This window comes from Ipomoea nil, unplaced genomic scaffold (genome assembly GCF_001879475.1).
Source record: "Ipomoea nil cultivar Tokyo-kokei standard unplaced genomic scaffold, Asagao_1.1 scaffold1971, whole genome shotgun sequence".
Lineage (NCBI taxonomy): Eukaryota > Viridiplantae > Streptophyta > Magnoliopsida > Solanales > Convolvulaceae > Ipomoea > Ipomoea nil.
In genome coordinates this window covers 724964-741896 of record NW_017618399.1, presented here as the reverse complement: position 1 = coordinate 741896, position 16933 = coordinate 724964, and the positions used below count along the sequence as shown (strand labels likewise).

Sequence of the window (16933 nt, the reverse complement as noted above, 5' to 3'; positions counted from 1 at the left end):
GCACTGCCCGGCAGCGGGCAGCCACCGGGCAGCCGGCTACCCGCTGCCCGGAACAGTGCCACCGGCGGGCAGCCGGCGGGTGACCCCCACCCACCGGCTACCCACTGGTCTACACCCCACCCGGGGACCCCGGCTTCCCCGTCCCCCATGGTGTCCCAACGGACCCCGTTTGTCGTGCCTGAGTCTAGTTTGGAATTTCGGGTACTATTCGTAGGTTAAACGAGCCTTAGGAATTGCATGCTAGTTAAATTGGTAACCCGTGGACCTAGGTGGAAGTTATATGAGCCCTAAGGAACTATTCTTAGTGTGTGAATGATCACATGTAAGCTTAATTATATGTCTCCCCCTTCCCTATGTGAATTATGTGTTATTATGTGCTATTTTGTGTTACGTGATGCATGACCCCAACTTGGTTAAGACCAATTGGGCTATACGGGCAGTTGAATGGGCTGAGAACCATCCCAACTGTTAACCAGGCCGGTTAAGATCGGTCAGGGATATTGATATGATATAGGACTGAGGTCCACTATACGGGTAGTTGAATGGGTTGAGAACCATCCCAACTGTTAACCAGGCTGGTAGAGACCGGTCAGGTATATAAAGATTATGTATAGGACTGAAGGTCCACATGGGCCTCGGTGATATGACCAACCGACCGGGATGCGCCAGGCGGTATGGGGCCAACAAGCCGAGGAAGGTTGTAGTCCACCGACCTGAGTAATCAGGCGGTGTGTTGGGCTACGACTGGCTGCGACCCACCGAGTGGTGGGACATCGGTATGTAGGACCGTAGTCTCCGAGGATCTTTGCCCACCGACTGAGTTTAGCTCAGCGGTGTGTCGGGCTTGATCCGCTACGGCCCACCGATTGTGCACATCAACGGTGTGTAGGGTCGTAACTCCCCCCTTGTAAAGGGGATCGCGGTCCACCGACTGGGCGCGTCAGCGGTATGTCGGATCGTGGTCCGACGTTGAGTTCGTCAGCGGTTCTCAAAGGGTTGGTTGCGATCAACTCCCCTCATACTACGGTACTGAGGTAGGGTGCTGCGGGGCCGTGTTAATGCTATAAGCATTAACCCTCATGTTCAGGGCATGCGATTGGTCCCGTGGCGCCATCAATGATTATGTGATATGAATGATACTTGAATGATGATGTGTTTGAATTGAATCTGTGACCGTAGATGCGCATTCCTTATGATTTTATCTCTACTTAACTGTTTATCATTGATTAATGTGTTTGTCCCTATTTGCTGAGTCTATTCCTGATTTTAAAGCTAGAGTCTCCTAAGTATATATCTTCCTGCTTCAAAATAGTTTTCCTATATCTATATCTATATATATATACCTATATTGTATTTCAACGCGTTGGAGTGGGTTATGAGCATCTCTCGCTGAACAGATATATTTGGCTTTCAGGCACAGAGGAGTAGACACTGGAGCGCGCTAGAGATTTGGAGCGTAGAGTAGATAGTTTCCCTTTGTCCTGCGTGCCATGCTTATGTATTTACATTATTGAGGATATTAGTTAGTTAGCCTGTGCACCTGAGTTCTCTAGCTCAGGTGTGGCATAGCACCCCGTACTCTATTATATTATGTTTTGGGATTTAATGAGAATTTACCTTCATTATATAAGTCTTAAAAGTTTGAAAAATTTCGGGGTGTTACACTCTCCCTCTCTACCTCTCCATACCGTCGCCCACCACCCAAACAGCACCACCGGCCGTCCCACCAAACGAATCGCCTCCAGCAACCGCCGTCCGCCGCCCAGGCCACCCCACTGCCGGAGACCCGCCGTCGAGGACCCGGAACCCACCCGGCTGCACCCCGCTGCCACGAAGCCTCCATCGCCGCCACTGCCGTACGTCGCCCAGCCTCCTCCCGCCGTCAGCTACTCCTCCAGGACGTCGCACCACGCCATCGACACCGGAGACGGCAGACCTCGCCGCCCCTCCCGTCGCTGAAAAATCTCGCCGCCGGAAACCCATCGGAAAATACCCCCCGAAGAATCCCAACAATGCCAAAAAATCCCCTCAAAATCCGAACCCCGGAGTGGAGCAACGCCGACTACACCGTGATCGGAGGTAAAGCCCCTCGAACCCGACCAATTCTCCCCGGAGTTGGTCGCTATGCTTAAGATTCAAGGACTCTTGGATACGTATCTCGCCATCAAAGGGGATACATACCCCGAATTGGTTATAAATTGGAAATCATCGCTAAGGTCCGAGGCAAGGAGATCATACTCTCCGAAGGCCGCTTAGCCAAACTCTTGAGACTGACCACCACGGGTGTGTCAAACTACGACCGGAAGGGGTGGATCGGTACCCAAGACACGGGGTATAAGGATTTCCTCGGGTACCTACTCGGAAAGGAAGAAGGCTTCACCTCGGCCACCCGACCAAACAGGAAATGGCTAACCGCGGAACAAAAGATACTAGTCATGATTGTAACGGATAGCTTGTTGCCTACGAACAACAAGAGTAAGGATGTGGGAAGTCTGGAATGCACCTTTTCCTACTTTCTAAAGCACAAGATCAAGTTCAACCTACCGACCCTTATGCTAAAATACATGGAGTTTTGCAAGGCAAGCAACCGGCTTAGCCTACCCTACGGGATGATCCTAAGTTGGATCATGGAGAAAAAGGGGGTGGACTGAAGCCACACAGAGGTTAAACCCGTAAGCGGGAAGATTTTCAATGCCCAGAACCTCCGCCACAACGACATCTACTACACCAAAGGGGGACAATACATCACCCTCGAGGAGGTTTGTCTAAAACCAGAGGAAGAACGTAGAGAACTGGTAGACCAACTAGACATCTCCAACAAGAAACTAAGAAATGCAATGCAAGAGTGTAGAGGGCAAGGGGAACAGGAGGAACAGGAAGAGGAAAGCAAGCCTAACCCACCAGCCCCCACGCAAGAAAGAGAAAATTCGGGAAACCAAGATCAAGAATCCATCAACAAGCGCATCCTCGCGCAGCTCACCCGGCAAAACCAAATCATGGACGAAGGGTTCTCATCCCTAATCCATGCAACGCGTGCATTAGATCAAAGGGTAGCAACGATCGAGGCCATGTTGGGCACGCGTGGGGCATCTAGCTCAGGAGCAGGAAACCAAGGTAGACCCAAAACCCTTTCAAACACCACCGCACCAAAGTTCTACCCAACCCCATCAGCAAACGACATGTGGAGCCACATTTCCTAACCAGGAGGCCAAAGCACGTGACGTCCCGGGGGTGAAAGAATGGATCCACGCACTGGCTTCTGGGACGAAGCCTCTTGTAAGGGGGGGAGAGTGTAACACCCAGTTTTACGATCTCTAACCCAAACCAATTATTTAAATACTTACCCTAAAAAGAGAATTAAAATCCATTAATTAACTAAGAAGGGTCCACCATAGTCCATGGACCCTTATCTCTAAAACCAACCCCTAGTCCTATAAGGAATAGAATTAGCAAGCCCATACCATTTAGACCCTAATTGGGACTCTTAGATATATATAAATAGGGGCATAGGAGGCACCTAGAACTCACACCACAATAACTTTCACCACACAAGAATTCCCAAGAATTCCCATAGGAGAAATCAAGAAAGAAGATATCTTAAAGAAAGAACCTTCATAGCCAAGGAATTTAATTAAGGCTAAGAGGTAACCCATGTCTCAACAAAACCTATTTTCTTTGCTATAATCTTCTTCCTCGGTTTCCTCTCTATGCTTGTGTCTTGATAAATCGTTTATGATGATGATGATATGATCTTGATGATTGATGAGATAATTTTATGTGTGGATCTTGATAATCTTGATGATCTTGATGATTGTCTGTTATTCTTGATAAATCTTGATGTTCTTGATTTTAAAGATAAAGCCTACTTTTGTGATTTAAATATGATTAGAGCCCTAGGTTGAATCGTGAATTTCGTATTAGGATATTCTTGGTATATTGGGTGGGAATTCACATGTTCGGGTGTTGATTATGTTTAGAAGTCAAGATAGGATGTGTTCTATGTGATTCTTTCTTTTGATCCGTTAATTGTCTGCGTGGTGTCGTTGTTTGCGTTTAAAAGTATCTAAGCATGATTTCGAGTTCCACGAAGGATCCCGGGACTTATATTTTGAATAAGAGTCAGTGGGGGGTAGGTTGGGGTAGGGGGACCCGCCACCTACCCGCTGCCCGAAGATACGCCGCCGGCAACGGGCGGCTGGCGAGTAGACGACTACCCGCCGGGCACTCGCTGCCCGGAGGTTCATTGCCGGCAGGTGGCCCTCCACCCGCCGGCCACCCGCTGGATTTTTCACACATTGGGACTTTGGTTTCCCCGTTTGATGTTCCCCAACCCCCGTGATGTCCCAACGGACTCCATTTGTCGTGCATGAGTCTAGTTTGATGTTTCGGGTACCATTCGTAGGATAAAAGAGTCTCGTGTATTGCATGCTAGTTGCTCGGTAACCCGTTGGCCTAGGAGGAAGATGTATGAACCCCTTAGGACTATTCTTAGTATGTGGATAACTACGCATAAGTTTTATTTATACGTTTTCCCCCTCCCTATGTGTTAATGTGAGTTGCATGTGCTTGCTACGTGATATATGTGCATGACTCTTGGCTGCGGTCAAACTGGTTACTCATGAGCTGCGGTTCATTATCCTGGCTGCGGTCAGTGACTCACTTCTAGGGCTGCGGTCCACCTCATGGGCCTCGTGTGCTGTGGTCCACCGACTAGACGCGTTAGGCGGTGTGTAGGGCTACTAGCCACGCGGAAGGCCATAGTCCACCGAATGAGTTCGTTTGGCAGTGTGTAGGGCTATGGTCGGCTGTGATCCACCGAGTGTATGTGCCAGCGGTGTGTAGGGTCGTAGTCCCCAAAAATCATAGTGCACCGAATGAATCCCTCAGGCGGTGTGTAGGGCTATGATCAGCTACGATCCACCGACTGAGCTCGTCAAGCGGTGTGTAGGGCTGTGATCCGCCGTTGAATCATCGACGGTCTATACAATTGGTTGCGGTCAATTCCTACATGCTGCGTTATGAGGTAGGGTGCTGCGGGGCCGTGTTAGCGCTATATGCGCTAACCCTCATGTTTGGGGCATGCGATTGGTCCTGTGGCGCCACCAAAGTATGCTTGTGTGACAAAGATATGGATTGAATGATGATATGAATGATATGAAAGTGAACTGTGACCTTAGATATGCGTATTTATGATGTTGCCTCTATATAATTGATTATCACTGTTGAATGTGTTTATCCCTATCTGTTGAGTCTAATCCTGGTTTTAAAGCTAGAGTCTCTTAAGTATATATCCTCCTGCTTCAAAATGGTTTTACTATATCTATGTATATATATTTACCTATATTTTATTTTAACGCGTTAGAGTGGGTTACCAGCATTATTCGCTGAACAGATATATTTGGCTTTCAGGCACAGATGAGTAGACACCGGAGCGCGCTAGAGAACCGAAGCATAGATAGATAGTTTTCCTTTCGGCCTGCGTGCCACGATGATGTATTGACATTGCTTTAAGGGTATTTAGTTAGAATAGCCTGTGCATCGGAGCTCTCTAGCTCAGATGTGGCATAACACCCTGACTCTATGTTTAGAAAGCTTTATTTGTTATCCATTTAATAGAATTGCTTTCGTATTACAAGATCAAAAAGTTTTAAAATTTTCGGGGTGTTACAGTTCGGCTGCTATTTTCTCTTGCTATATCTTCAAACTGGACAATGCGCCAGTTAGATGTCCATAATGCCTTATTGAATGGACACTTAGCTGAAACTGTTTACATGAAGCAACCGCCTGGTTATGAAGATCCGGCACACCCGGATCACGTATGCCATCTGCAGCGCTTGCTTTATGGGTTGAAGCAGGCCCCTCGGGCCTGGTTCAAGAGGTTACATGACTTCTTACTTTTTGCAGGGTTTGCATCGTCAAAGACAGATGTCTCTTTGTTTCACTACACATTAGGCACATCTCGGGTATTCCTGCTCGTTTATGTAGATGATATCATCATGATGGGGAATGATGTTGTGTTGATCAATACCTTGCTTCCACCTTCAAGATACGTGATCTCGGAAGGCCGGGTTTCTTTTTGGGGATTGAAACTATATCAGCGGACGGTGGCTTAATCCTCTCTCAGAGACGGTACATGACGGACTTACTCAACCGTGTTGGAATGCTTGACAGTAAACCGCTCACCACACCAGCAGCCGTCACAGCATCAGCCGTTTCTACAGCAACCCCATATGAGAACCCGACTCAGTACCGGCGTATTGTTGGGGCGCTACAGTATTTGACGATCACGCGACCAGATTTGTCCTATTCGGTGAATCGCTTGTGTCAGTTTATGCATTCACTTACTGATGAGCATTGTGGCCTGGCAAAACGGGTGTTACGCTACATAAAAGGGCACTATCAGCTTCGGCTTACGTATTACTCCTTCTACTTCCGCTGCTATTCAGGCGTTCTCCGACTCTGACTGGGCAGGGTGGCCGATTGACAGGAAGAGCACAAGTGGGTACGCTGTCTTCCTCGGCTCCAACCTAATCTCTTAGGTATCCAAGAAACAGTGAACGGTAGCACGGTCATCCACGGAAGCTGAGTATAAAGCCCTCGCCGATGTCTCCGCAGAGGTCACTTGGGTTGTTTCTTTGCTCTGAGAATTAGACCTTCACTCTTCTCATCCGGCCACTCTCTGGTGCGACAATCTTGGGGCAATGTATCTATGCGCAAATCCCGTATTTCATGCACGGACGAAGCACGTCGAAATTGATTACCACTTTGTTCGGGATAAGGTCGCCTCGGGAAACTTCGTGGTCAACTTTGTGTCTACCAAGGACCAGCTGGCAAACATCTTCACCAAACCACTCACAGGACCCAGGTTCACACTCCTTCGTGACAAGCTCAATGTTGTCTTGCACCAACCTTGTGCTTGAGGGGGTGTGTTAATAAGTGTTATTATTCTATGTATTCTATAGTCTTTATTTATATGGTTTAAAATTAGTTGACTTGAGCCTCTCTATTAGATAGGAGAGTTTCACGTTGTTTATCTTTTATCATTTGTAATCTCCGTTGGTTGTAACTAATTCAATCAATTCAAACTCTAATCATCATCATCATCATCATCATCATCATCATCATCATCATCATCATCATCATCATCATCATCATCATCATCATCGTCGTTGTTGTTGTTGTTGTTGTTGTTGTTGTTGTTGTTGTTATTATTATTATTATTATTATTATTATTATTCACTATTAACATTTATATTTTTATATAGGCACACGTGTGAAATAGACACATCTACTACTGCGAAGTGCTCAATTCCCACCACGAACTAAATTAAGTGTCAAATAGATCCATCTACCAGCTAAATTTGTTCGATTGACATTTTTTACAGGTTTCTAGCAGGTTGCTTATCTAATTATTAAAAATAAATAAATAAATAGAATAAAAAATTAAAATAAAATAAAATAAAAAAGAATATCAGCCACGGGACAGCCTGTGGCTAATATTTTTTTTTTTAATTTTTTATTCTATTTATTTATTTATTTTTAATAATTAAATAGGCAACCTGCTAGCAAACTGTAAAAAATGGCAATTGAACAAATTTAGCTGGTAGATGAGTCTATTTGACACTTAATTTAGTTCATGGTGGGAATTGAGCACTTCGCAGTAGTAGATGTGTCTATTTGACACTTGTGCCTTTTATATATGAAAACGCAATTACAGTTAAAATAATTTAGCATTTTGTAAAGTGAAATATGTAATTTTTTTTATAAAATAAAAATATTAAATATTAAATAGAAACTTGTAACTAAGTACAGATGAGACACTTAAACTTGTAAAAGTATGAAAATTTATTACAGAATAGTGGATAGTGTTTTCTATGCGGTCACACACCATTAGACACGCATAAATGTATCACAAAATGCTCAAAAATGTACCATTAGGTGTGATGCATTTTTGCATACCTAATGATGAATTCGTACCGACTGCACAAGAAACATTGTTCGCATTTAAACCAATTGTAAGCATTGAAAATTTGAATAATATTGTTGGACCGTGGTGGGTAATTGATTGCTAAATTAATTACTTTAATTGAGCTAATTGGACTAATATTTATTTAATTGGGTTAATTAAATGACCCATTAAATAATTAATTGGTTTAATTACTTAATTAAATGTAATTGGATGTTGGATTGTTCGGCCCGAAATGATAAAATATTTAATTGAGTTGGACCGGGCTGCTTGGAGTAATTGGGTTGTTAATTAGCGGGGTTGACTTGGTCTTGGCCCATCAAAATTATATGTGAATTATATAATTTTGAGAAATTTGAATATTTGATATTATTTGGAAATTTGATGAAATCATGAACTTGGACGCAATGGTGTCCCGATACATTCTTTAATTTAATTAAAGAAATTAAATTAAATAAGGAATTAAGAGTTGGTTGGATATTTTCTCTCACCCTCACCACTATAAATAGTGGTTTCATTTCCAAAGAATGAGCTCTTGAAATCTACATACTGAAGCTCTGCCGAAATCTCGCCAGGATATCGTCTGGAACACGCCCACAGTTGTACTGCGTATACGCACTGAGGAACACGCGACTTGAACACCGGAAGCCCTTCTTTGAAGATCAAGCTGCATATTAGCCCTTCATTGAGGAACAAGCTACTAACTCCGGAGGCCCTTCAGCAAGGAACTACTCCAGTTCGGCACACTCCCGAACTCGGCATACATCCAGTTCAGCATACTTTGAACTCGGCATACATCCAGTTCAGCATACTTTGAACTCGGCATACCTCGAGTTCAACATACTTTGAACTCGGCACACTTCCAACAAGGAACTACTTCAAGTTCAGCATACCCTGAGCTCGGCACACTTCCAATTTGGCATATTCCAAATTCGGCACACTTCCGATAGGCATACTTTTAGTAGAGAATCAGAGGACCTCTCATATACAGAGATTGTACCCCTTCTTGATTCATACATACAACTTGTAACCGATACTTTGTATTTTGAATATATACAATTCAAGTTTTTTCGCGTTTACATATTTTGGCACGCCCAGTGGGACAGCTCTGCCTCTCATCTCTCTACTACTACTATACCTCTACCTGCGCATCAAATGGCATCGAACAATCCCATGTTCAGGAGGACTTATGTCCAAGCTACCAAGTCTAAGTCTACGCCTGCAGCTAGCTCTGGCACTACCCAGAAAACGCAAGGTCCGCTGACAAGGAACCGCGCAAAGGATTTGGGTGTCCAAGTGCCTGAACCTCAGTCCATGGCACGAACGGGTGGTTCGAAGGCTCGACAAGGCCCCTGCTGCCTCAAAGGCAATTGCTTTTGCTGGAAGTCCACCCTCACCCAAGGGAGCTACCGATGGTGGTAGTCCAACTTCTATGCAAGGGAACGCTAGTAGCGGGAGCACTTCCCCCGTAACTCCGCCACACCCATTATGGAAGGCTGCACCTGAGTGGTCGCATGTCTACAATGTCATGCCGGCCATGGCGACAAACACAGAGTCTGTGGAGGAGCAATTAGCTAGAATTGCTAAGTCTCTGGAAAGAATGGTTGTCGCTCTCCAAAATCAAGAGAAACGGCTTAACACCTTCGATAATAGGGTAGGGAGCATCATGGAGGATCAAGGAAGCCGTGCTCTTGGAAAGCAACCCGAAGGGCAAGAAGAGGTTGGTCAGCAATCACCACCACCTCCTGTTAGCCATGCGGCAGGAGAAACTTCTTCCCACTTACCTGCAACTGAGAAAACTATTCCAATTACCGAAGGCGTGATACCGGTGGATCAGTTGAAAGACTACATAATGGGGGCTATCAAAGGCAAGTTGGATGACAGCCAGCATTCATATTCCTATGCTAAGCCCTATACATAAAGAATTGAGGAGCTGAAAATGCTCTATGGCTATCAACCTCCTAAGTTTCAGCAGTTTGATGGCAAGGGAAACCCTCGACAACACATTGCCCACTTTGTGGAAACATGCAATGATGCCGGGACTTATGGCGATCTGTTGGTAAAGCAGTTTGTTCGTTCATTAAAGGGAATTGCGTTTGATTAGTACACTGACCTCGCGCCTGGCTGCATTGATAGCTGGCATGATATGGAACGTGAGTTCTTAACCCGTTTCTATAACACGAGGAGAACAGCTAGCTTCTTGGAAATCACTACCACTCGCCAATGGAAGGGCGAACGCGCCGGTGCCTACATCGAAAGGTGGAGGGAACTATGCCTGAATTGCAAAGAAAGAATATCCCAAAGTTCTGCAATTGAGATGTGCATCCAAGGCATGCACTTTGAACTCTCATATATCCTACAAGGGATTAAGCCAAAGTCATTCGAAGAGTTATCCAGTCGTGCTCACGACATGGAGTTAAGCATCGAAGCTAGCGGAGGGCTCAACATATTGAACTTGCCTAGCTCCTCCAATGCACCTGGAAAACAAGAAGTTAAAAAGTCGAACAAACCTTTTCCAAAGCAAGAAAAGAAAGAAGTGATGAATGTGAAGGCTACTCCTATGACAGTCTTCACTAAGGCAACTGAAAGGCCTAGGCCAAGACCATTTTCTAGCCCGTCAAGGGGTGGTAGAAGGCCGACAATTGAAGAAAGGCAGGAGAAGACTTATCCTTTCATGGATTCTGATGTATCTCCCATGTTTGATGAGCTACTCAAACTTAGACTCATTGAGTTGCCAGAAATGAAACGTCATGAGGAAGCTTCAAGAGTGGATGATCCACACTATTGCAAGTACCATCGTCTGCTTGGTCACCCAATTGAGAAGTGTTTTATCTTCAAAGATAAAGTAATGGCACTGGCCAGGGATGGGAAAATTGAGTTTGCCGATGCCAAAGCGAGCTCAAATCAAATCTCGATTACACCCGGACGGTTCGCTCCGCTGTGTACTGAAAAGGAAGATGGGAAACAACGAAAGCGTCCACTCCCCTTCGTTGTTAAGCACGCTGTCGGTCAAAGTTCAGAACCACGACAAAATGATAACACGTCCGAAGGAAAATGGGTGATTGTCACTCATAGAAAGAAGAAAGTTGAGCCTATGGAGCATCAAAAGCACATAGTGAAAAGTTGGGATGAGAAAACCTCAACAAGTGGCCATGCCCGCAGACCAAAGACGAAGGGGCATGTCAAGCAACCACGAGCACCAGTTCCTTTGGCTCAATATATGCCAAATCTTCAAGGGGTAGACACTGCTAGCTCCTGCCTAAATACAAATGAAAAGCCAGAAGATGGAGGTGAATGTTCATCTCCTAAACACACAGAGGATGAGGAAGTGTTAATGCATAAGGCTACTTCCTACTCCACGGAAATTACCTTCAAGGATGAAGACTTGTTACTTGGAGGCACGCCACACAATCGCCCACTGTTTGTTGAAGGCTATACTCGTGGGCAAAAGCTCAAAAGAATTATGGTTGATCAAGGCTCAATTGTCAACATCCTATCGCTCCGAGCTGTGAAGGACCTTGGTATATCTACAGATGAGCTTGCCCAAAGTCGTCTAATGATACAAGGTTTCAACCAAGGAGGGCAAAGAGCAATCGGCATCATCAGACTTGACTTAAGAATTGGAAGACTGAGTTCAGGTGTCCTCTGCCATGTCATAGATGCTAGGACATCTTATAACTTGTTACTTGGAAGGCCATGGATACATGAAAATGGGGTGGTACCCTCTTCTTGGCATCAATGCCTCATGTTTGAAAGGAACGGCGTAGTTGAAAAGGTTGTCGCCGATGAAAGCCCTTTCACAGAGGCTGAGTCTTACTTTGCAGACGCAAAGTTCTACATTAAAAGGCAAGTTATTGTTGAAGATATTGAGGAACGCAATGACGATCCACCTTCCCAATTAAAGTCAAAGGGAAAACAAGTTGTAGGGGGAGATCAACACAACACGAAACTCATCTTCCCGCTTGCAAGGATTGATACACTTAAAGCAAATGCAGCAAAATTATCTGAAGAGAAAGGTGATGATAAAGTAGGCCAAATATTCCCCATCAATCGTATCGAGGGTTTCGACCCCAACGCTTATAAGCTTCTAGCCAAGGCTGGCTATAACCCCAACGAGCCACAGAAGTTGGGAAAGCTTATCCCAGAAGCCGGTGGTAGAGGCAAGGCAAATCACCAAGAACTTCAAACGCGCAAAGGGTTGGGCTATGTCCCCCCTAAACCAGTGCGAATTCTTATAAACAGAGCTGCAAGTAATTGTATCTCCGCGGAGGGAAGCGAGTATGATCCAAAAATCACTCCTACCAATGATAATGGGTGAGACAAAAAGAAGTCAGTCTTCGACCGAATGGGTAAGGCGAACTCTCGACGCTCAGTCTTTGATAGACTGGGGTCAAGTCCTAAAGCCCTAAAGAGAAAGTCAATGCATGATCGATTTGGAGTTGTCCAAGTTATTAAAGACAGTGCCAATGTTCCTGCTGAAGTGGAACCTCCCAAAAGGCTTAGAAGCATGATTCCTTCTCGTATGAGACGAGAAACATATATTCATGTTTCGTGTGGTGAAGTGTTGAAAGTCCAACCGAAGACCATTGTACACACTCGCGTACATAAAGAGGAAAATGAGGAAAGCGTAGGCTCAAGTGATGACGTACCACCAACTACTCAGGGAGAGGTGGCATCGTCGTTCCATATCACTTTATGTGATGAGACTCCGATTGAGGGAGAAGATGCAGAAGCGGCACCCTTTGAGTTAGAAGAAGGGGTACGAGCCGCAGTGGATGAATAAAAAGAAGTTGATCTGGGAACTCCTAAAAAACCTCGTCCTATCTTCATTAGCGCACTCCTTTCTGATGAAGATGAAGAAATCTATGTCACGTTGCTGAAAGAATATATTGATGTCTTTGCATTGACATACAAGGAGATGCCAGGGTTAGACCCAAAGGTAGCTGTGCACCGCTTAGCAGTGAGGAAGGGGTGTCGCCCGGTTAAGAAAGCTCAACAACGCTTCCGCCCCGAGCTCATTCTCTCGATTGAAACAGAAGTCAATAAGCTTATAGAGGCTGGCTTCATTCGTGAAGTTAAATATCCAGCCTGGATATCCAGCATTGTGCCCGTGCGCAAGAAGAATGACCAGATCCGCGTGTGCGTAGACTTTCGGGATCTCAATGTTGCATGCCCGAAAGATGACTTCCCGCTTCCTATCACAGAGCTAATGATAGATGCCGTAACTGGACATGAGATCCTGTCGTTCATGGATGGCTCCTCCGGTTACAATCAAATCCGCATGGCGCCGGAAGATGAAGACTTAACTGCATTCCGAACACCGAAAGGCATCTACTGTTACAAAGTAATGCCCTTTGGTTTGAAAAATGCAGGTGCTACATACCAAAGGGCTATGCAGACAATATTTGATGATATGCTCCATAAAATGGTCGAACGCTACGTAGATGACCTGGTTGTGAAGTCAAAACTCCGCGCAGACCACTTGATACATCTAAGACGAGTCTTTGACCGCCTGAGAAAGTTTCAACTCAAAATGAATCCCTTGAAATGTGTTTTTGGGGTTGCTGCTGGAAAGTTCCTCGGGTTTATTGTTCGACACAGGGGCATCGAGATTGAACAAGCTAAAATTGACGCTATAATGAAGATGCCTGAGCCAAGAAACCTTCATGAGCTTAAAATCTTACAAGGGAAGTTGGCTTACATCCGAAGGTTCATATCAAACCTAGCAGGAAGATGTCAACCTTTTAGTCGGTTGATGAAAAAGGGCATCCCATTCATATGGGATGAGGCATGCCAGAACGCATTTGAGAGTATCAAGTCATACTTGATGAAGCCGCCTGTGCTAACCACTCCTGTTCACGGTCGCCCACTAATCTTCTATATCTCCGCCCAAGACAGTTCTGTGGGCGCCTTGCTTGCTCAGGAAAATGACAAGGGGAAGGAGAATGCTCTGTACTATCTTAGTAGAATGATGACCCCGAACGAGTTAAAGTACTCCCCAATTGAAAAGCTATGTTTGGCACTTGTGTTCGCCATAAAAAACTTAAGCACTACTTTGAGGCTCATACCATCCGGTTTGTTTCCAAAGCGAACCCGGTGAAGTATGTTATGGTGAAGGTCGTCCTCTCCGACCGCCTTGCAAGGTGGTACTTATTGTTTCAACAATTTGAAATCATCTATGTGTCGCAGAAGTCTGTCAAGGGGCAAGCCTTAGCTGATTTCATCGCAGATCACCCAATACCTGCTGAATGGGAGTTGTCTGACGATTTGCCTGATGAAGATGTGCCTGTCATTGAAGTCCTACCCCCATTGAAGATGTACTTTGATGGAGTTTCGCATAGAGAAGGGGCAGGTGCTGGAGTTGTCTTCGTCACTCCAGAATGCGAGGTGTTGCCATATTCATTCACCTTGACCGAGCAATGTTCAAACAACGTTGCTGAGTACCAAGCATTGATACTTGGGCTCGAAATAGCAGCTGACATGAAGCGATTAAGAATTAACATTTATGGAGATTCAAAGTTGATCATAAACCAAGTGTTGGGTCTATATGAAGTGAAAAAGGCAGAGTTAGTCCCATATAACAACTATGCAAAGATACTCATGCAATGGTTAGGGGACGTCACAATTGAACATGTACCGAGGAAAGAAAACAAGCAAGCTGACGCCTTAGCCGCATTGGCTTCAACTATTGCTCATCCTGCAGCCCGAGTGCAAGTATGTCAAAAGTGGGTAGTTCCGCCAATCTTCAATGAAGACAGCTCAGTTGATGAAACTGTTGAATTCCCTACTGCCTCAGTTTATGATATAGGCAAGGACGACTGGAGGCAACCGTTGATTGACTACCTCATCGATGGAAAGTTACCTGGAGATCCTCGTAAGATGGTGGATATAAAGCGTCGAGCTCTTCGCTTCATCTACTATAAAGAGACGTTGTATCGTCGTTCATTTGAGGGAGTCTTTCTCCGATGTCTAAGGGAAGAGGAAGCTTTACAAGCTATGCAAGAAGCTCATTCTGGGGTTTGCGGTGCACATCAATCCGGTCCCAAGTTGCACTTCCACATTAAGCGAATGGGATATTATTGGCCTACAATGGTAAAGGATTACATAGACTACGCCCGAAGGTGTCAAGCTTGTCAATATCATGCAAACTTTGTTCATCAGCCACCAGAACCTCTACACCCAACAGTTGCATCTTGGCCATTTGATGCTTGGGGACTTGATGTGGTTGGCCCAATTACGCCTAAGTCATCTGCAGAGCACACATACATATTAGCTGCCACCGACTACTTTTCAAAGTGGGCGGAAACTGTAGCATTGAAGGAGGTGAAGAAAGAAAATGTTGCAGACTTTCTCCGGTGTCCACATCGTCTATCGATTTGGTATCCCGCGATATATCTTAACAGATAACGGGAAGCCCTTTGACAACAAGTTGATGGACAAGATCTGCAAGCTTTTTGACTTTAAGCAGCGAAACTCATCAGCTTACTATGCAGCTGCAAATGGGCTTGCTGAAGCTTTTAACAAGACCCTATGCAATTTGTTGAAGAAAGTGGTCTCAAAATCGAAAAGGGACTGGCATGACAGAATGGAAGAAGCTTTGTGGGCGTATAGAACCACATACCGCACACCTACTGAAAGCACTCCATACTCTTTGGTGTATGGTGTAGAAGCGGTCTTGCCTCTAGAGCGCCAAATACCTTCCTTAAGGTTGGCCATACAGGAGGGTCTTACCGATGAAGAAAATGCTAAACTACGCTTGGCTGAGTTAGAAGCCTTGGATGAAAAACGTCTGCAAGCGCAACAAAGCTTGGAGTGCTATCAAGCTCGTATGTCTAGAGCTTTTAACAAAAGGGTAAGGACCCGTTCCTTTCAAATTGGGGACAAAGTCCTAGCTGTTCGCAGGCCCATCATTGTCACAAGAAAAACCGGCCACAAGTTCACTTCAAGGTGGGATGGTCCCTACGTGATTCTAGAAGTTTACACCGGCGGGGCTTATAAGCTAAATAGTGAAGATGGTTTGAATATCGGTCCAATTATTGGAAGGTTCCTAAAGCTTTACCACCCTTAAACTTAGGGTGTTAACACAAGTCGTGGAAATATGATGAACGACTCATCCACCAAAAATGCAGCACGTGGTTAAACTGCTAATGCATCTCGCTTTGTCTATGGGTGGGCCCAAATCATAGACGCTCCTGGCCCGCATGAGTCTAAACTGTGAACGGCTCTACTTTATCAAAAAAATCATTTGAACTACGTTTGACTTGATCTCCTTCATAGGAGTACGTAGGCAGCTTAGAAATCAAATTATCTAAGTTCAGTCATAACAAAACAAATCCAATTCATGTTGCAAGAGTGTGGTGTATCAAGATAATCATTCAATGGGTCAAGCAAAGTTGTATGAATTGTTGCTAAAAGACCAACACACAAATGAGAAGCACTCGATTATCAAGAGTTAGAAAAAGAAACAACAACAGTCTTGCAAGCAAAAAGAGAAACGACTAAAGGAAAAACAACATCAGTCGATGAAAAGCCCACGGTTAAGCATGTCAATTACCTCTACATGCCTATAAGCTCATCTCCGCCTTGTTCAAGCTCTCTTCATCTTCTAGCGTCAACATAGTCGACTCTTCGATGAGAGAGACTTCTGCCTTGGCATTTGAAACTGTAGTCTCAGCCTTGGTTGAATTTTCGAAAGCCTCAACGATATTAACAGCATGCAGTCACATGCATTTTGACTTGCCAGCTGATAGGGACAAACCCTTTATGAAATTTTAAAGGGAGGAAGCTAAAGCATACTCCTTGACATGAGTCAAAACCGTCTCATATCTTCTCCCTGGCACAAGTCGAAACTGCCGCATATCCTCTAAGACTCCCTGGCACGAGTTGAAACTACTCCCTGCGCGAGTAGAAACTGCCTCAGTTTGTTCCGAGTATCCCTTGATAGAATTTGAGTCACTCTTAATAAAG

At 45.0% G+C, this 16933-nt stretch overlaps 1 protein-coding gene across 1 annotated transcript; it reads left to right on the top strand.

Annotated features, from left to right (window-relative positions):
• Positions 1–14074: 14074 nt before the first annotated feature.
• On the top strand, positions 14075–16034 carry LOC109147034. Its single transcript, XM_019294673.1, has 2 exons — positions 14075–15289; positions 15513–16034. The coding sequence occupies exons 1-2, from the start codon at positions 14075–14077 to the stop codon at positions 16032–16034; spliced, it is 1737 nt and encodes a 578-aa protein (XP_019150218.1).
• The last annotated feature ends 899 nt before the right edge of the window (positions 16035–16933 follow it).